This window comes from Parasteatoda tepidariorum, chromosome 9 (assembly GCF_043381705.1).
Source record: "Parasteatoda tepidariorum isolate YZ-2023 chromosome 9, CAS_Ptep_4.0, whole genome shotgun sequence".
In the NCBI taxonomy this organism is placed as follows: domain Eukaryota; kingdom Metazoa; phylum Arthropoda; class Arachnida; order Araneae; family Theridiidae; genus Parasteatoda; species Parasteatoda tepidariorum.
In genome coordinates this window covers 79,502,835-79,525,191 of record NC_092212.1, presented here as the reverse complement: position 1 = coordinate 79,525,191, position 22,357 = coordinate 79,502,835, and the positions used below count along the sequence as shown (strand labels likewise).

Genomic DNA, 22,357 nt, shown 5'->3' with positions numbered 1-22,357 from the left:
ACAACATTGTCGAAATGTTTGTTAAGATTATATTTTATAGAATTTTAATTGTGGCAATTTTTTGGTTTTAAAGCAGATTATAAATTTTAATAATTTGTTAATTGCCCTCTAACATTTTAAGGCCTGGTTTCTTAAGACAGAACGCCGTCAGCTGGAAATCAGCGCTAACCTCTGATTGGTCCATTTGTGAGTTTGATAGTATACGTCATCGAACNAAAAACTTCATTCACTTCAAAAATGTGTAAATAAGAAATAAACGTCCACATGTTTCCAGCGCTCAAATAGCTCTAGTAATAAACTTTAGAAACTAGCTCAAAAAAGCCCTTAAAAATAATCCGTAATTAGTGTAGTATTATTTTTAAAAATGAAGCAATTATTTTAAAATTGAAAAAAATTTCCTTTACGTAAAAGAGAGTTTACTAATTGAATCAAATTTAAAAATGTGCATTTCTTTCTAATATTCAATAACTAAACTGTAATAACTATTTTTATGGTTGTTCTGTGTTTACTGAATATGTTTTTATTTGATTGACTGTTAGTCGCTTTTCTGAAAAATAAGTCCAAAATTAATTTGTTTATTTCACATTTTGTTAATTTTATTATTTTTATTTTGTATGATTTTCACTTATTTCTGCTAGTCAAACTTGTGATGCTTCACATTTCTGTTTCTCTTTAAATTTGTTTTATGTTAGTTTTATTAAAATTTATTTTATGTCATTAAAGTTTACTTTTATTTTATTTGCTTCTTTGTGTTTTTGCTTTTTACAAAATTAATTTATTGCCACAAAAAATTATCTTTATTCAGACAAAATTTTATCAATTAATTCTTGAACACATTTTGCAGTTTACAGCTTGGACAGATTCTAATTTAGAGGGGGGGGGGGGAGCGNGGGGGGGGGGGGAGGAACAAGACTTAACCCTTTGGCCACTAACGGGACTCATTTGTCCCAACAAGTGTTTAAAAATTACTAATGGGGTGAAAAGCCCTTAGAAACCCATTGCAATATGTACCAGTCGTAGAGTGAAACCAAGTATACGTTGCGTCAAATATCCCCCAGATGGCGCTAAAGAGTTTCTTGCATGAAATAGCATTGTGATTTTGCTCTGGGACAGATATATCCCACTAGTACTCTTCATTGGGACACATATATCAGAGATGCCAACTTGCTCCGGACAGCGAATAAATATTTTCGAGTGGTAGTTTATTAATTGTGATTCTTTATTTAATAAATTCAATTTATTAAATTATTATCCACCACTATTTCTAAATAATTTCTATGCTTACATCTTTACCACTTTATTACAGTTATGTCATGTTAAATCCCTTAAAAATTTGAAAACTTATTCAAATGTTTGCAAATTTTAGTTTGAAGTTATTTACCGTTTTTTAAATTATTTTGGAGTGTCCGGAGCAGTTGGCATCTCTGATATATCCCACTCGTATTCTTCATTGGGATCGTTATGTCCATTTATATTTTCTCAAATGAACATAGAAAAAAGAACAAAAATATGAGTTGTCCAATGTGTAATGTCAGGTTATGCAAAGATTGCTTCACCCTGTATCATACCATGTAAAAAAAAAGTTCATATAATAAATTTTTCCGGAATAATAGATGTGCTTGAAGTAAGTCGATCACTACAACCAAGTATACGCAACTGAAACCAAGTATACGTCGCGTCAAATATTCCCCAGATGGCGCTAAAGAGTTTCTTGCATGAAATAGCATTGTGATTTTGCTCTGGGACAGATATATCCCAATAGTACTCTTCATTGGGACACATATATCCCACTCGTATTCTTCATTGGGATCGTTATGTCCATTCATATTTTCTCAAATGAACATAGAAAAAAGAACAAAAATATGAGTTGTCCAATGTGTAATGTCGGGTTATGCAAAGATTGCTTCACCCTGTATCATACCATGTAAAAAAAAAGTTCATATAATAAATTTTTCCGGAATAATAGATGTGCTTGAAGTAAGTCGATCACTACAGGTGGGACGCATGTATTCCACCAATAAGTACGCCCGGGACATATATGTCCCAGCCTCTAAATTGATAACCGCTTGTTAGAAAAATCCCAAATACTAAATTTGCCTTATTTGTGACCTATTTTGTCCTTTTGAATAATAAACGGGACAAAAAAAATCATTTCTTTTAAATTCGTAGTCAAAGGGTTAAAACATCTTTTCTTGTGTTCTGTTTGACATTTTTATTCAATTATTACTATTAGGTCACACTCTCCCTATATCTTGTTCACATTTTCAATCGTTAATTAAATACTTTTTATTCATACACTCAGCGACAAATACAATTTTTTAAGCATGTAGTGTATGGCACTTGATGTTAATGCAGTTTTTTCAAATATTAATTCATTCATTAAATGTAATTAATTAATTTTAGTTTTATATGGAAGGAAAAAAATGACTATTTAAAAAAAGTAACTAAAATAAAATTTTTCTTTGTTGACCTAAGTAGGGATAGACTTTAAAAAATAAATTTTTGTAAAACGTAGTTTGGAATATTAAAAAAATTTATTACAAGTAAAAATTCCAGTTCATAGTTTTCTTTGTTTAGCCTTTAATTTATATAAGAATAAGTGATATTATATAACATACAAGTAATAATATGAAACATCTATTAATTGAAACTTTTGTGGCGTAACTACCACTATAATTATTAAACTTCAATTTACTAGTATATAAAACATGCTAGCTGTATAAAAAGTTTAGAACCTTTTAGTTTTTAAAAGTTGGCATAGTCTTAAGTATCACTATTTTAGCACTCACTGCCAATATAGTATGCATTTAGAACTTCGTAAACGTGAATTTCTCGTTCTTGTGACAGCAGAATTATAATTAAATTGTGAGTATTTTAATTTGATCTTAATAAAATTTAAAGGTAATGGCATGATTATTTCATTCTAAGCATTTATTTAAGAAAACCCAGACATTTGTGAAGTAAAACAGACCTTTCATCTAGTATGGTCATGGGTAAATATGTTTTTTATTGAAGCAACATTTAAGCTTTAAAATCAAAACTTGGTGTTAAACAAATGGTTTTTTTCACATCGGCAAATAAATAATATCTCGTTTGGCAATAATGCCTTAAAGTGTTGGTTAAGTAATTAAATGTTTGGAAAATGTGTCCCTCATAAATTATTTTGATTACAGCTGAGTAAAAGTTTTAACTACCGTACAACGTAATCAGCCTACGCACATGGTAAATTTAATAAATGGTACCGATTTTGTTATAAAGAACCCGAAAATTTCATAATATGAACTTTCGCCATCGAAGTAAAATTTCATACCTATCACCTTTGGAGCTGTTTATATGAATTTAGAGAAAATAAAATATTTTGGCTGCTGCAAACATTATAATAAAAAATATTTATAATTTTATAAGTGTATTAAACTATTCCTTTTCTTTTTTTTAATAAATAAATCACTTGTTATTACTATGAATAATTCAGAATATATCTATTTCAGTACTACGAGAACAATTTTCATTTTAAAAAGACTTTCAAATTCAAAGAAGCCGCAGGCAGATAATTATGTTAAAAGTGGTGATTCATAAAATTCAAAAATCTATTAAAAGAAATTGAAATGAGCAACTTTTTCTTTAATATTTTTTTAGTTTACTATTGAAGAACTTCGCTGTAAAATTTAGCTTTAAATATGAATAATTCACAATATATGTATTGGTTGTAGTTACGATTTAATAATTATATTAATTGGAAAAATAAAAAAAATGAATTAAGTTTTCACCGATTCTTAAATTTTTAGTCCCCTGTGGCTACCCTGCAAATTGAAATTACCCAATTTTAACAGGAGACTTTTTTTCTTAAATATTTGAAGTACAGGGATGACACGGACTGATAAAAATGTAAAAAGAGTTAAAAACTCAATTTATCTTTATTTATTTAATTATTCAATCGTAACTACCAACATACATTGCAAAATATTTATATTTATTAGCAAAACTATTCTTTGCATTTACTTTCAATAGTAAACTGGATGAAATATACAAGACAAAGTTCCAAATTTTAATCTGGTTTAATAGGCCTTGCATCAGAAAGGTTCTGGGTTCGAATCCCGGGCAAGGCATGGATGTTCTTTCATTATCTGTCCTTACTGTGGGAGCAACGTTGGCCCACCTAATATAGTGCCCCTAAAGGAGTGGCCAACTATAGTTTGTCTAAAATAAGAACTCCTCCAGAATATTCGTCTGAATCTATGGCGGTGACTATGGTAACGAGGTATGACTATTTCAAGTAGGGGTGCGGCGTCACTGTTTCGGGTCGGCGAGAGAAAGGGAGTCACTTTCACGGTCTATTGCGTTAGTCCTAGAGTGAAGCTACCCTCCCTAAAATGACCCATTCTTGTTTCCACAGCACCAGACAGCCACAGACTTTGTGGCGAGAGGAGTTAACTTACAAGGGAGACTAGGGAAGTGTGACTCGTCAATTTTGAAATAAACTAGTGGGGCTGTATTCCTTATGAGGAATAATTTTAGGGGGCAACATTCGTTTCGGCCCATAGAAGGTCCTATGCATAGCTGCCAACTCTACTGGATTTTCCAGTAGACTACTTGATTTTGCCAGTTTCTACTGGTTTAATTAAAATTCTCCTGGTTTTTGTACATTTTAGAAAATTCTCTAAAATTGAGTAAGTTTCTAAAAAAAATCCCTATTGAAATAAAATTTTTGTACAGATTATTGCTTGAATATTAAAATAAGTATTACATTGTTCATAATGATGTGAACCTCATTTACAGAAATCAGTTCAAAACTTTATTTGTTGTATTACTTACTCTCTTTTTAAATTATTTTCAAAAAAAATCTTTCTATCTTTGAATTAAATGCCTATTAAAATTCAAAATTATGAGTTAACTTGATATATAACATTTCAAGTATGCTTAATGTCAATCATAACTGGAAAATATTGCACTTTTTCTATTTTGATGATGATGAAATTCCTTATGTGTATTTAGTACATTATGCAACAATGATCATGAAATTTATATTATTTCGTAAAATCTACTGGATTTTTTCTCATCCATGTTGGCAGCTATGCCTATGAGAGATAAAAAATAATTCAATATATAGAAAAATCGGTATTTTATTACTTCAATGCAGACTATTAGTTATTGTAATTATCTCATGCTATAATTAATTTTGTGGTACTTTCACGTACAAAAAAAAAATGCATATTTATTGTCAAAATTGATTTCGAAAATTTTATATATCTGTAGTTTTTCAGAAAAACCTGTTAGGTTAATTTTAAAAAAAAATTGACATCTTTTTTAATTTTTTTTTCAAAAAAGTTTCGAAATTAATTGGAGTATGTAATTGCAAATCAAGTAATAAATTATCAATTAATTTATTAATAAATTATTAATAATTAATTAATTAAGAATTAATAATTAATTATCTAATTTATTACTTAGAAAATTTATTAATTATGAGTATGAGATAATTATGATAACTAACAGTCTGCATTGAAGTAATAAAATACCGATTTTTCTATATATTGAATTATTTTTTTATCTATCACAGGATCTTCTATGGGCCGAAGCGAATGTTGCCCCCTAAAATTATTCCTCATAAGGCATACATCCCACTAGTTTAATTCAAAATTGGAGAGTCACACTTCCCTAGTTTCCCTTGTTAGTGACAAGATTGTTTTTCTTTTAAATTTAATTTCGTGATAAATTAATATTTGTTTCCAGTTATTAAGAATTATAGCAGCAAAAAAAAAAAAATTTCTCGAGCATCCGAAATGATTTTTTTTTCTTTTCCGCTCATGCGATATTTAATTCGTTCTCTCTTTTACGCGTTTTAAAATTAACAAATGTAAATAATTTCGTTCAAAATGAGTGGCTTCAAATCGTTAAATGACAGAATTTCTTCGAGAAAATTTCTCATACTCACATGCTAAATTATATTCACAAAATGCAAAANATCAGTGTTTTCACTACAGCGCGAGAACGCGAGAATCTCGCATATTTTTTTCTTTTCTCGCATTAAAAAATGATTACCGCGAGAAATTCGCGCATTCTATAAATCAATTTCAAAATTCACGAATTTCTCTCATTTTGGTAAAAACTTCGAATTACGCCATTTAGAATAAAATCCGTTTATCTTTTCTTCCTGGATCTTTCATTACTTTCAACATCTTCCCCATTATCTAGCTTCCCTATTTATCAGTATTGTTCAGAACCTCTTCGAACAACAGAACACAACCAGGGAACCCCTTTCAGAATACATTTCTCTGCAACCACGTAGGTAAAGAACCGTAGGTAAAGAATCTTTATGTAAGACGTTCAAAATTTTTATGCACTTATGTAAGATGGACAAATACCTTGTAAAGGCAAAATCTTCTATGATGATGCACCAAAAATATTCAATGCTTTAAAAAATAGAAGACGTTAACAATGTATTATAATTAAAGAAATGATTTTTTTTTTCAAGAGTTTTTGTTTTTTTAGAAATCTCACTTAACTCTTTGAAATCTCACCCTGTTTTTGAGAAAGGGTGAGAAATTCTCACCCATTTTTTTTTGTATGATGAAAACACTGATAAGCTTCTTTTTTTCTTTTCTTTTTTTTTGCCAAATGATGTGCAAGTTAAGAGCGTATTGCTTTATATACATATATATAGCCTTGCCTTCTAATTTGAAAATAACACTCAAGGCAAAAAATATATTACTTAAACGAATGGCCTCACAAATTAAAATGTAGTATCACCTTTGTACTACTCCCTACGTTTAAGAAGAGGAGCACGTACTATAGAGAAAAAAAGTCATTTAATATTCACTCGAGTACATTTTAAAGAATCCTGGTTAGAAAGATATTACATAAAAACTGTAGACCGAGTAAAGATTTGAAATAAGTGATGCGCAAAGTTCTAATATCCATTCAAAAATCTGTTTCCTGGTGTAACAGTTTAGTGAAGTCTTTGAGCTCTGCCAAAATTTCCACATTTGAAGTTATACGATGCGTATGCAGGAGCATCGTTCGTGTCATATTAAAGTTGTGTTTTTTCATAAATAAAGACAGTTTCCTTGAATGCCCCCCCGTCGGGGGCGGGACAGGGTAGAGTAAAAAAATAAATAAAGGCAGTCACGTGATGAAATGCTCATATATTATAGCTGTATTACCCCTTTTTTCTCTGAAGTGCAAGCCCGGTCGGAGATAGTAGTGCAAACTAGCGACTCAATAGTAGTCGTGAGCCAAGTTAGTGCAGTACTCAGAGTAGTAAACCCCTCTCATATTTAACAATTTTTGATAATTTTATGGTAATGAATTTGATTAAAAGGAGAAAAAAAGTATTTTCACCATTAAACTTCTTCAGAGAAACAAGGTGAAAAGTTCTGTTAAACATGAACTATTTGGGTTTTTTTAATCGTCGTTGAACAGCTGACCCAATTTTGAGTTAACGCTTACCAATGTTCAATTCCTTGTAATTTTTAACTTCTGGATCAAGTATTACTAAAAAATGTATGACTTTTTGATGGCACTAGCATTTGCGTTTTATGGTGAGGGAAACCACGAAACCCCGCACAATTAGCCTGTTGGCAAGGGGACTCCAGCCCATGATCGGTCTACCACTGAGGATATTTCCCGTCAGCACTGCGATCGGTACGAATCAAGTGCAGAGTTCGTATCAACCAGTTGTTGCTATGATTCGAACATGGTCCACCTCATTAGGAGACGAGTGCTCCATCCCCTGAGCCACCACGGCTCAAACATAAACTGTTATAGCAAGGAGGTAGATTTTCTTTCTGTTGTGTGAAATTTTAGAGCGTGTCTTAGATATTTTCGCTTCACTTATTTCAAATCTGTAGTCAATTTCTCGCTAAAAGCCTCAGTTTTTATGCAATTCAATTATATGTATTCCTAACACCTATGTTTGTTAAACTCCCTCTAGTGAATACTAAGCGTTCCCCCTTCTCTAGTATGTAGGAAATGGTAGGATGAAGGGATAATGCATTTCAGTTTACGTTAAAGTCGAATGAGTTTTTTAAGGGTTGTTGTCAAAGGAAAAGAAAAGTGTGTGTAATGCCATCTTCATAAACCAGTACAATCACATACAAATAAACTAAACTAAAAACACGATTTTTAAAACAATTTGTAGTATTTGGACAAAAATAATTTCAGATTTAAAATCCCCTACATCTGAATTAGGAAGGATCAAATACTCGTATAAATGTTACAAAACATTTGTTTACCTCAGTCTTATTATTTAAACCGTTAAATTTGTTAAGTTTGTAAAGTTTTTACATATGAACATTTGCTGCAAGAAGGTGGGTTTCGGAGGTATTTTTCCTTAAAATTGCAGAAGTGAAAGAAAAAAAACTCTTTAAAATCATCAGATTATTTATTTTTTAAGTTTTTATGAAATTTTTGAAACTTAATTTCAAGATATTCAGGCTTTTATCAGCACTTGCATTCTAAGAAATGAAAATATTAAACAATAATCATGGTTTAAAGCACAAGATAAGGTAGGCAGGTACTTTATTTATTTTGCGGTAGAACTGTACAGTGGGCTATTGGCAACGGTCTGGGTAACATCCGTGAGGATGATCCGAAGACATACCATCGCAATTTTGGTCCTCTGCAGAGGGCTACCAAAGCAGGGGATGGCTCTCCTGCTTTGGTAGCACGACGACCTGAGAGTGAAGTCGAGCACTTTACGGTAGAACAGTATAATGAGGTAGAACTGTTTACGGTAAGGTAAGAATACCGCATATCCTCGGTCCCTAAGCAGGCTGATCAAAGTGGTCCCCCACCAACAGCCAGTGATCCTTGACTTTGGTGTTCTACTGGGAACCATATCTTTATGAGCAGTCCACTGCAGGACAGCTCTTTACGGTAAAACAGTTTGATGAGTTGATACCGCGCACCCTCAGTCTCTACGGAAGCTGATCAAAGTGGTCATCTATCTTCTTACTGACATCAGCCAGTGATGCTTGACTTCGGTGTTCTACTGAGAACCGTATCTTTACTGCAGGCCAAGAAGAACCAAAAAGAGATCAAACCTTTATAAAGTGAATATTTGAAAATATCGCTTAAAAGCGTTAGGAACTTAACCCGCTTTTAATTAAAATTGTGGCCTTTTTTTCCCTTCTTTTTTTATCAGACAATGAATTGGGAAAAAATAAAAAGTAGAGCTGTAAACAGGAAACTGTAAAAATTAATTTAAAAAAATTGCGAAAGAAACCAAAATAGAGTTATTTGTAGTGATTTATTTACCGATTAAGATGGAATATACCTCCGACATCTCTTTTGCCACAATTTATCATGCTTCAGAGCTTTTCGTCTGTCTAGCTCCTCTTAAAAAGTCTACCAGTAAAAATAAGCATTATTCTTTCCTCTAAATTAATTTCATAGCCGTAAAAATATTAAAAAAATAGTAAACGTAGGTGAAGGAGTGTTTTCAGAAAACGAAGCGGAAAAACGGTGGGTCATATTGGATTTCAGAATGAAAAAAAACTTCTTTTTTTTTTATAATGCTGTACAATCGAAATAAGCTGCAAAACTTTATACAATATTTCTTCTACCTGTCGTCGTAATGGTAGTGCCCATAGTCGAGCGTAGCTCAGAGCCTGAGGGTTCACTTTGCTTCAGAAATTTTGAATATATAGAAAAAATAATTTCTCAATAGAGTGAAAAGACCGTCACATTAGGTTAATGTTGGTCTTAACCAACATCCAATATTAATTTAAAAGAGTTTAAAATTAGATAACGGAAGTTATACCCGTCAAGGTTATAGGAAAGATCGTTGCTTTCAAATGGAAACAAATAAAATAAAAAAATACAGATATTAAAAGAAAAAAGTAAGTAGGGGTTAAAAATTACAAGTTTTGAGAAGTGAGGAGTAAAAAGTAGAAAACACATAGCGAAAATAGAAAGTTCTAAGTAACATTAAGTTTTATAAAAAAAATGAGGACAAGGAAATTAAAAAAATTGCTAATTTATTGCATTTATAAAAATAATTTCGTACAAAGTCGTCCTTTTCATTTTACATAACAATTATCTATCCAGGTATAATAATTAAGGCAATAAGCAATTATTTCCGTAACTTTATAAGGTTTCCCAAAACATTTCTTCCCTCGTTTTGATAATGCAACGTCACCAAAATATCCCTAAGTAGTAAATGTATACTTTTTATTAAGTAGCTAAACACAATACAAATTTTAAATTCCACTTGAGCAGCTAGCTGTTCCCAATTTTTTCTTTAATGGAACCTTAAATAATCGAGATTCTTCTGGAGAAACCCTGGGATTAAATGCGGATAATTAAATGTTTTAAATTATGGCTTCCTTCTTGGTGCATGAATAATCTAAAAAAAATAATAAAATCAGCGGAATTAAGTTTTCAACAAAAAAAATGTCATAAATGTCGTGCATAGTTATAAGAAAAACGTAATTCTTTATTCTTAATTTTGGTTACATTATTTTGAATTGAAAACATTGATGAAATGATTGGAATTCAATGCCACATAAAAGCATTTGACTTTTTTACTTGAATCTATTTTTTTATAATTAATTTTGCTTTTTTTTATTGTGTTTTTTACATAAATAATTTCGTATTATCAACCGAAATAATGCAAATATTATGGAGTTTTGATTGGATATAATCATAATTATTACTGGTTAAAAAACAATTTCTAGCTCTCGGAACCCCTTTAATCCTTTCACGGAACCCCTATGATCCGCGGAACACCTTTTGGGAACCGCTGCACTAGAGGGCCAGAAAATCTAACATTTTGAAAGAATTTTTCAATTGTATTTTCAAACACTTTGTTTGCATTCAAACCAATGGCTCTGTATCTTTTTTACCGCAATTTCGTCAAGCGATGCAATACTTTTTACAAAAGCAACTTAGTGTAATTTATCTTTACAGAACCAATGATACCTACACCTAATGACTAAAACACACTCATGTAAGCAGGGAAATTAGCGGTTTCAACGATTTTTAAAATGAAAATTGGGTCATAGTCGAAACATTGATAAATAAACAAAATAGTTTTTTTTTGTATCATCAAAAACTTAATCTATAGACGTCAAAATATCCACACAAAAAATTTGTTCAAAAAGAAAATTAATAAAATACAGAAAACTAAATAATAATAAATTTTAAAAGAGCGAAAACTTTTTTATTAGCTTTTGAAATAATTCGTTGTTACTTCTCATGACACTTCGACAATCCTGGTCTTATGCGAATTTACGTTTCACAAGAGAGCACCGCAAAGGTGAAGGTACGTCTTGGCTCAGATCCCCGAGGATCAGTTTCAGCACAACTCATTCATCACATCCTCAATTTAGGCACACAAAAAAACAGGCACGGTGCTGAATTCCAGTTAGTGAGAACGGGAGCACGAATCCAGCCGGCCGAAGACTCCCCGTGCAGTAAATCGTAACTGGTACACGTTAAATCTGTCGGGTCACAAAGTCCTCCATGTTCCTATAACAAATCAGAACCTCTGGGGGTACTGAATTGGAGATTGATCGTTTTCTGGTTTTGGTCAAAGTTACGATCTGAGGACGAATGAATAGATGTATGAATGGGTCCGCCCTATAAAATAAACGAGTGTGACGTATGGGTGTTGCAAAAGTCAAATTCTCGGCCATAGATGGAGCCACTGAAAAACAAAAACAATCGCTCCTCCTCTCTGTCTTAATGGCCGACGATGACAACTACAGACATAAATCTTAAAGGGAAGGAAATTTTCTCCAGATCCCTGTACTTATAGTACCAAACTGTTCAGCGACCGACAGATCTTACGAGCACGTATATCATATGTACTTAGTGGGTCTTAGCTGAGGCTAGAATCGTGACTTGGTCCCTTCGAACCGGAATTCGATTCTCTAACCACTGGGTTACCATGACTCAGTAATTCGTTAATTTGGGATTTATTATTCACTGTGCTGAGATTTTTGCCAGTATTTCAATTCGAGGAAAAGAAAAATACGTGAAATCGCTTTTTTCGGTAACTAGAGGTGCGTTAAAGTGGAGCCCAATTGTATTAAAGAGAAACAAAAAGTTTTTAAACTCAAACCAAACAATATAAAGCAAGCGTTGTATCAAATCGGACTATTAAATAAATAACAAAGTTCAAATCCTGTTCTTAGCATAAAGTTTATAAATTAAGGTCATAGTTTAAAATCCATTAAGCAATCAAACTGTTTTTAATTTCTTTTTAATCCTGCCTTTGCTCTTTCAGAACTGAATGATTGGTCAGAGTTATGAAACCTTTTTTTTTTCCTTATAATATAAATTTGTGATGCTTATAGTTTATTTTTTACTTTATTATGTAAAACAAAACAAAAATGAGAATGATCATTAAAAAACAAAACTTTATTAATCTTGAATATTCATAATACATTCATAATCTTGAATATACCAGATATTATTAATCTTGAATATTTATAATCTATTCATAATCTTAAATATTTATTATATATTCATAATCTTGAATTTATCGTATATTATTTATCTTGACTATTCATAATATATTCATAATCTTGAATATATAATATAATATCAATTTTTAGTATTCATATTTTATTCAAAATTTTGAATGTATAATATATTATTAATCTTGAATGCATCCTATATTATTTATCTTGAATGGTTATAAGTTTTCGCAATCTTGGATGTATCATATATTTTCTGTCTTGAAAATTCATAATATATTCATAATCTTGAAGATATAATATTTTATAAATCTCGAATATTCATATTATATTATTTATCTTGTTCGTAATCTTGAATATATTATATATTTTTAATCTTGAGCATTCCTATTATATTCGTAATCTTGAATATATAATATTTTATTAATCTTGAATGTTCATAATCTTGAATATTTATAATATATTCGTAATCTTGAATATATTATATATTTTTAATCTTGAAAATTCCTATTATATTCATAATCTTGAATATATAATATTTTATTAATCTTGAATATTCATAATATAATCTTGAATATTCCTAATTTTGAATATATCATATATTATAAACCTTGAATATTCATAATATATTCATAATCTTGAATATAATAAATATTATTAACTTTGAATATTTATAATATATTCTCATTATTCATAAAATTTTCTTTTTTGTTTTAGGTACCTTAGAATTTAGTCTTTTGTTTGATGCACACAACCAAGTCCTCCACTGTACGATATACAGAGCAAAAGTAATAACTTAGATTCTTAATATACTTTAACTTACTTTAGGGCTGTAACTTACCTCAAGAAAGGCATTGTTTTTGCACCAAAAGAAAGAGAAATAATAACTGGTAGTAAAACCATTTTATTTCTAGATTGTTTTCGGTAGGAATAAATGTCCATTAGCACCAAGACTTATTAACACGTTGAATGCCATAGGGGTCACCGGTGACCGGCACTGAGTTTGTTCGTAGCGCCACTGGGGTCACCGGTGACCGGTGAAGCCAAGTTTATTAGAAATACATAATTCGAGTAAATTTTTAATATTTTTATGTTATTATGGTTACTAAAATGGTTTGAAGAAATTATTGCAATTATAGAATAACAAAAATAGTTTTAATTATATACACAGAGATGCCAACTTGCTCCGGACAGCGAATAAATATTTTCAAGTGGTAGTTAATCAGTTGTGATTCTTACAAGGAAAACTAGGGAAGTGTGACTCGCCAATTTTGAAATAAACTAGTGGGATGTATGCCTTATGAGGAATAATTTTAGGGGGCAACATTCGTTTCGGCCCATAGAAGGTCCTGTGAGAGATAAAAAATAATTCAATAGATAGAAAAAGCGGTATTTTATTACTTCAATGCAGACTATTAGTTATTGTAATTATCTCATACTCCAATTAATTTGTAATTAATTGGATAATTAATTAATTTGCTAATTAATAAATTAATTAACATTCTTTTTGGCCCATAGAAGGTCCTGTGAGAGATAAAAAATAATTCAATATGTAGAAAAATCGNGCGTGTTCTTTTCGCAATCTTGAATATATTATATATTTTTATTCTTGAAAATTCCTAATATATTCATAATCTTGAATATATAATATTTTATTAATCTTGAATATTCGTAATTTTGAATATATCATATATTATAAATCTTGAATATTCATGATATATTCATAATCTTGAATATAATAAATATTATTTACCTGGCATATTTATAATCTCTTCTCATTACTCATAAAATTTTCTTTTTTGTTTTAGGTACTTTAGAATTTAGTCTTTTGTTTGATGCACACAACCAAGTCCTCCACTGCACGATATACAGAGCAAAAGTAATAACTTAGATTCTTAATATACTTGAACTTATTTCAGGGCTGTAACTTACCTCAAAAAAGGCATTGTTTTTGCACCAAAAAAAATAGAGAAATAGTAACTGGTAGTAAAACCGTTTTATTTCTAGATTGTTTTCGGTAGGAATAAATGTCCATTAACACCAATACATATTAACAATTATTATTGATTGTAAGTATACTTTCTTGTAAGTACTTTATAAGTATTTGGTGGTTAGGATTCTTTCACTCCTCCCAAAAGCAAGCTAAATTTGAAATGGTACTACCACTTCGCGGAACCCTTGGATAGAAAAAGAAATGGTAGCATAAAATATAGACTTTTTTTAATTCGGGTAAAACATCCGTTACTACAATGTTTAATAGACCTAACTTAGTGTTACAAATTTGTAAATATTTATATAGTTTTATGAATGTTTTTATTACTTCGCTGGGTATTTCGTTCGGACCCAGGATGGGTGGTTTAATTGAAAAGTTTGCGAGAGAGTCGCGTGATTCTGTGGTGAGTTAGAAAGAAAAGAACGCCTAATGTATTTCTTATGGAAGACTAGGTTCGGCGACATTTTTGCCGACTTTGGCAATAATCTTGGTGATTTGGCGGTGTTTGGTGACCATTTTGGCGACAAAATGATTGTTCTGAAAACGTCGAGTTTCAAAACGATAGGACCAATATTTACGGAGTTAGGCTAGAATCGTCTAGTATCGTCTCGAAAATTCCACGGTTTCGTCACCAAGCCTTTATAAATAGTTGTACTTGATTTAGAAGACTAGTTTCACTTCGTCACAAACTATTTTCAAATATCGTGTCGTATTTTAATTTTCACAAGTCAGTTTCCTAGCTGGTGATTTTTCCCGATTATTTTTACCGAAAGCAAAATTTGAGTTTTTACATTTGATAATTGTTTTAACGAATTTGATTTAAAATGATTTTGATAACCACGATACATAAGTGGCAGGTGGATGATGGATTAAAATACCCTTGCCGTCGTCAGACTAACCGTGAGAGATTTTCAGGGTTTTTCTCTCCCTATAACTCAAACGCTGATTAGTTTCGACAGAATGTCCTCCACGAAGGCTGGTTTGTCCTCTTATTTGATCTATAAGTCACTTTTTTTATAACCGACGAATAACAGCAGACACAATTCTGAGTTTACAACACAATCAATGGTCAACTCCATGCTATTTTGAACCCAACCCAGAAGACAAAGGAACTCCTGCATCAAGAATTGGAACACACAAGCCTTTGTGTAAAACTTTTTGTTGTAACTAACTCGCAATTGCATTACATGGAAAAGAAAACCACGAAAATCTCCCTTGATTAGCCCGACTTCAAGAGGATTCTAACTCCTGGTCCCTCAACCACTGAGGATGTTTTAGGTCAGCACTGTGGTCAGTGCGAGTCTGGAGCAGAATTAGTCTTTACCAGTCACAGCTGGGATTCGAATTTTGGTTACCTTATTGGGTGGTGAGCTCTCCATTCCTTGAGCCACCGTGACTCTCAGAAGTTCCTTTGAGTTGAGTTCAAAATTAAAAAGCTAAAATTTTGAGCATTGATGTTCGTAAACCCCAAAATGGGACGGCGGTTATAAAATTAAATAAAATGAATTATTAACGTTCTATTTAGATATCAAAAATTTTGCATGATAATATGATTCGAAAGACCGACGTTATAATTCAAACGCATACGGATTATTCTTATTCCTATTCTTTTATTCCAGGGTCTTAAACCAACAGACTGTGATGGTCTTGCTGATCCTTATGTTCGCCTTCATCTTCTTCCCATTCAGAGCAAAGTAATAAATTACTCTAATATATATTGTTTACATTTTATTACAGTAACATAGAGTTCACGCCAGTATGACGAAATGACGACAGTTGTCATTAAATGCTCTACCACTGTCGCTAAAATCATATGCATGGGCTACAAATTCGTCGCCTTGAAATATGTTTCGAATTTACAAAATAGTAACGAAAAATAGTTTTCTGCATAAATTCAATGCATTTAAATAACTTTATTGTATCTACTAATTTTATTGTTTTACGCATGATACGTAATTCAAACGCATGGTTATCAAATGGAATAACAGAAAGTGGCTAGTACAATTTTTTTTAAAAATTTAAACCGTGAAATTTCAAATTTACGTGTTGTAATGTGCATTTAAATTTTGTGCAAGTACAGAGAGTGTAATTGTTCATTAATCAAATAATATTTTTTGCTCTTTTAGAATTGACTTTATTTAGAGTTGACTTTTTTAAAATTTTATAATTTCTATATCATTAATTTTAAATATATTTTTTAAGTCTTTCTCTGTTTTCCTCATATGTTCATTCATTAGGTCTCAGCTTTTTAATCACTATGTTGAATCTATTTACTATTATTATATTAGCTTTCTTGCTCTTGATTTTAATGAATTCTAATCTCCAAACATTATGCACTAATGAACCCAATTAGTTTTAGAGTGTTATAGATCGTAATTAATAATTTTTGATGATCCATTTTTTAAAATATTTTGTAGAATCCGGAGCGGTTGTCATCTCTACATTTTCAAGGTTTCCACGGTTTATATAATATCTAGATAAAATGATAAAGATGTTTCAAGCTATCAATAAATATTTAATTTGAAATAAATAAATATGCGTGCAGAAAATAAGCCATGATCATTTCCGTAATTTACAAATCAAAGATAAATTTAAGCATTTTTCAGGAATCTTGAAACATTTTGGCCACCACTCATTTATTTTTTTTCCAGGTCGTTGGAAACCTGATATTCAAACCTGTAAAGTATCCGACAGAATTAAGCGGTACATCTCATCCAACCACTTTTTTTTTCATATGCTTTTTTTACAAAGTTGTATAACGGAGCGTGTTCTTTAGTGAGCAGAATTTACCGGTAGATCTAATAATAATGCAGCGCGTTGCGCTATAAATATTAATAGCAATAAAATGCGATTCTTATTTTTAATACCTAATATACATTGCAACATTTATTGTATTCGATTTTTTTATGAATACCTTTAAATATTATCATTAACATGTGTATAAAACGTTGTATGCACAGAATATGGCACTTTTTCTTCCAGATGGACAAATTAAGAACTAGAACTGTGCACAAAACTTTAAACCCTGAGTTCAATGAAGCCATTAGCTTTTATGGTATTTCTGATTATGATATTCAAAAAAGAACTCTCAGGTATATGTTCCATTTTCATTACTCAATTGTTCTTCTATTACAGGATGACAACATAAAAGTATTAAAAAAAGTGATTCATACAAAAAAAAGTGATTTATACTTCAGCTACTTTTGTTATCAATTTACTTGTATTATCACGTTTGCTTTGCATGCAAAAGGTTCGATCCTGGGCAGAACCACGTTTCAAATACGTTATATATACAGTACAGAACCCGTTATCCGGAAATCAGAAAACCGGAAAACCAGAAAACCGGAACGAAATTCGATAAATTTTCCCGCCATTTTTTTTTTTTTTAAATTTTTCCCTCATAAGATTTTAGGATTTTTCTTTCTTTTTTTGAAAGATGTTTACCTTACCATCATTTTGGAAATAATCATTAGTGTATTACTCCATCGTTTTTTCTTCTTTTTAAGATTATTTCCAAAAAAAAATTTTTTTAGTTGGGTTTAACAATAAAAAAACGACTTTTTGTAGCGATTCAGAAAACCGGAAAAATCAGTTATCCGGAATAGCGATGGTCCCGATCGTTCCGGATAATCGGTTCCCTACTGTATTTTGAACCGTGGTGGTTCAAGGGATAGAGCACTCGCCTCCCAATGAGGTGAACCGGGCTCAAATCCCGGCTGTGGAAGGTTGATTTGAGTTCCGCATTTGGTTTGTACCTACCACAGTGCTGACGTAAAATATCCTCAGTGGTAAACAGATCATGGGTTAGAGTGCCCTACGTTAGACTAACCGTGGAAAATTTTCTTGGTTTTCCTCTCCATGTAACGCAAATGCGTGTTAGTTCCGTTAAAAAGCCCTCTACAAAGGCATATTTCTACTAATACTTGATCCAGGAGTTCCCTTGTCTTCTGGATTGGGCTCAAAATGACAAGGCTACGGAGCTGAACATTAGTAGTAGTAAACCCAAACTTGGGTCGGTTTTTCAACAACAGGGGTCAAACAACACCCATTTCGCCCATTCGCCTATAAATAAGAAGTAAGAGTTGTTAGAGTATCGCATGAGCGATACTTTTCTTCAATTTTTTAAAGTATATTTTTCCTGGTAACTTGTGTTAATAACATTTATAGTCAATTATGTTTTTTCCAAGTCAAAGAATTTCATTTGCTAATCATTAATACCTTCCTTCTCGCTCCCGTGAAAATGGTTTCTCCCTCTATTTCCAGCTCCCGTGATATTTCCGGGCTGGAATATTCAGTAGTAACGTGCCAATAAGAATAAAACTAATTCATTTCTTTTACCCGGAAAACATTTTATTTCTCATTTTACACACCAGATGGCAGTACCAGGATATTTTTAAGGTAATTTTAGATAGTTAGTTTATTTTAAACTAGATGTCAGCACTAATCAAATACATATATTTGTTATTGGATAAAAAAAGAGGCACTTTTATGACCGTTTTCTTGAAAATTAACCGATCGTTAAAGGGTTAAATATTAATGTGATAATTATTTTCAGAATGACAGTAATGGATGAAGATACACATTGCCATGAGCCTGTTGGCGAAATAAGGCTTTCCCTTAAGAAATTGAGACCACAACAGCCCAGCTATGCCACTGTGACCTTAGAAAAACCTAGGGTAAATATAAGTAATTATTTACTAATTTGAAAGTAGGCGAACAATTAATATTTGAACAGTTTTCAAAAAAGTATTTCATTTAAAGGTATAATGATAGGATAACCTCTTAAGGGTTTCACGCGAAATTTGCTTAGATATACACATGTAACAAATATGAAAAAAATTAAGGGCAATTGTATTAAGAAACGAAATAAAATTCAAACAAAAAAGTAGAAGCTGTTCTTTACTTTTGGAAGGATTCAAGAACACCAGCAAACAGACTTGTTGTCTTTTATGAATTTTATTGTGAAATGTAAAGCAGGGAATTAAGCACAATGGTTTTATACTAATTCAGGCGCTATCTGTTGGCATTAATTAGAGTTGATATGAATATTAGGTTCGGAACAACTTTTTTTTAAAATACAATATTAAAACCTCCCCATTGCACTGTAATATTTATTATATCTCTATGTCTAATATAGTTTTCCATTGTTGTCTGTGCACTTTTATTGGACGGAAAATCACATGGAAGAATCCAGTTTTCTGACAGTAATTTCAATATTGTTTTAGTTCTCATGTAATATTTATTTTTCTTATTCTACTCTGTTATTATTACGTGTTTTTATTTTGATTGTTTTCTGAGTTAAGAATTTAAAATAGTTGTTTCTAAACTATGACGTGTAATCGGTGTCTTAAATACATTAACTGGTTTAAAATTATTATTTTTTTGGAGTAAACTGCATTAACATGCTTTTATAAATTACAGTGAAAGAGATTGAATGATTAAGAACTTAAAGATAAGCTTCATGAACTAATTGTATTTATGTCATTGCATTTTATTGTATGTCAGCCTTTTTGTTCAACAAAAATATTAAATTATGGCGAACCCTCCAAATTTGATAAAACAATAAACTTTTAATTTTAAATGTTATTTTTGAGCAAAATTATTTATGTTCACTAATACATCTTAATCCTACGAGAAATGCCTGGACGTGGGAAGCATAGTGACGATTTGTGCTATTTTCAACATAGAGGGCGCTGTCTGTATAAAATAGGCTGAACTTGGTCAACTGTTGCTAACTCTAACAACAGTTATGGAAGTATCCGAAGGGCTTGGGATTGCTCAAAGTGTCATCTCTAGATTTTGGAAACGATTTCAAGATGATGGAAATGTCAGTACACGTTGCATTACAGGTCGGCTTTTTCAGTAAATGTCAAAAGAAGCAGGTGGAGCATAGCCTCCTACCTGTCTCGTCAGCAGACTTCAGCTACTGGTACAACAGTTTCAAGGTCAACCATGTTTAGACGTTTGGGAAATATTGGTCTATAGGCTAAAGGCCACTCATGTGTGTTCCGCTTTCTGTAACTTACTAGCTCCAGTGATTAGTCGAAAGTAGAGAACTTGCAATGTGGAAAATGTGAGGCTAATGCGATGTTTCCCGACGAGTCTAGGTTTAGCTTGCAGTCCGATTCGCGTCGGACTTTCATATGAAGAACGTCAGGTATCTGTTAAAACCAAGACTACATCATTGAGCCACTTGGTTACGGTGGTTCAAGATGGCTAGTTTGGGCTGGAATTATACCAGGCTCCAGAACACAGCCTCATGTTACCACCAAGACTACATCGTTGAGTGACATGGTTACGGTGATCCAAGATTACTAGTTTGGGCTGGAATTATACCAGGCTCCAGAACATAGCTTCATGTTACCACCAAGACTATATCATTGAGTGACATGGTTACGGTGGTTCAAGATTACTAGTTTGGGCTGGAATTATACCAGGCTCCAGAACAGAGCTTCATGTAACCACCAAGACTACATCGTTGAGTGATATGGTTACGGTGACCCAAGATTACTAGTTTGGGCTGGAATTATACCAGGCTCCAGAACAGAGCTTCATTTTACCACCAAGACTACATCGTTGAGTGACATGGTTACGATGGTGCAAGATTCCTAGTTTGGGCGGGAATTATACTAGGCTCCAGAACAGAGTTTCATCTTACCACCAAGACTACATCGTTGAGCGAAATGGTTACGGTGGTTCAAAATGGCTAGTTTGGGCGGGAATTATACCAGGCTCCAGAACAGAACTTCATGTTACCACCATCGTTGGCTCCAGAGCAGAGCTTCATATTTAAATCGGAACCATGAAAAGCCAAATTTAACGAGACATCATTCTGGAATAACACGTACGTCTGTTTAGAGGTGTCATGGACGCAGAATTTGTGTTTATGGTTGACAACGCCAGTCTATCACCGAGCAAACATCGTAAACGAATGCCTTCAATTTCAAGATATCACCTGATTTAAGTCCGATAGAAAATGTGTGATATATGCTTGGCTGACTGCAGACTGTCAACCACCTACATGTGTAACGAAACTTCGGAGAGCATTGCTTGCTGAGTGAAGTAATCTTTCCCGAGATCAGCTGGATAAATTAATACTCTAGAGGCTTTAGGCGTTCTAACACGGACTCTGTATTTCATCGTATGAAAGACATGCAGTGTATTAATCATGATTCCAACCATGTAATATTAAGTTATTGTAAAAGGAAATATTTTTTACAATTTCTACAGGGTGCTAAGTTCGTAGTTTTTATGAATGGTATCATACGTACACCATCTTTTTTGTTCTTTACTTTTTGTTTAGTATATGTGCTTTATGAAAAAGTTTGTTTTGTTCCTGAACCTCTATTAGCCAGAGCTGCCATTATTCCTAATGTATAAAATCTATAATAAAATATTTCTGATGCCACTCTTTTTTTCTTACCCTGATTATAGCCACTCTGAAGATGTCACTTACCCGGTTCATGCTCCAAACTCTTTGTATCAGGGATGGCGAACCAATGGCACGCGTGCCATTTATGGCACGAGACACAATATTTTGGGCACGCTACCGATCACAATTGTTATTACACTATGAAATGTTATTACACAAATGTTATTACACTATGAAGCATATGTAACAATTAAATTAAAATTCGCAATAATCAACAATTATTAATTAAAAAATTAACAATTAATGCTAAAAAACAATTAATAACTATAAAAAATTAATAGTCCTTCTGAAACTAACATCTTACAACCTAATCTAAGTTATTTGTCATCTAATCTGCAACAACAGAAAACACACTGATGTTACTTAAGTTGTTTTAAGACATGACAAAATGTTTTTTTTTTTAATGTAAGTAAAGAGTTTCGATTTGATAGTATTTAGTATTACTATTTTCCCAATAATCACGAAGTCAAAATTATTTGACGGCACGTCTATGACCTCATTAAGCAATTT

At 31.9% G+C, this 22,357-nt stretch overlaps 1 protein-coding gene across 1 annotated transcript in view; it reads left to right on the top strand.

The window, feature by feature from the left end:
• The window catches only part of LOC107443541 (rabphilin-3A), a 90,313-nt gene that overhangs the window by 58,285 nt on the left and 9,671 nt on the right, over positions 1 to 22,357 (top strand). The window contains exons 12-15 of the mRNA XM_071185881.1: positions 13,140 to 13,210; positions 16,035 to 16,109; positions 17,398 to 17,507; positions 18,971 to 19,091. Of these exons, the coding sequence (XP_071041982.1) occupies positions 13,140 to 13,210; positions 16,035 to 16,109; positions 17,398 to 17,507; positions 18,971 to 19,091 (377 nt within the window). The remainder of the gene's footprint in view (positions 1 to 13,139; positions 13,211 to 16,034; positions 16,110 to 17,397; positions 17,508 to 18,970; positions 19,092 to 22,357) is intronic.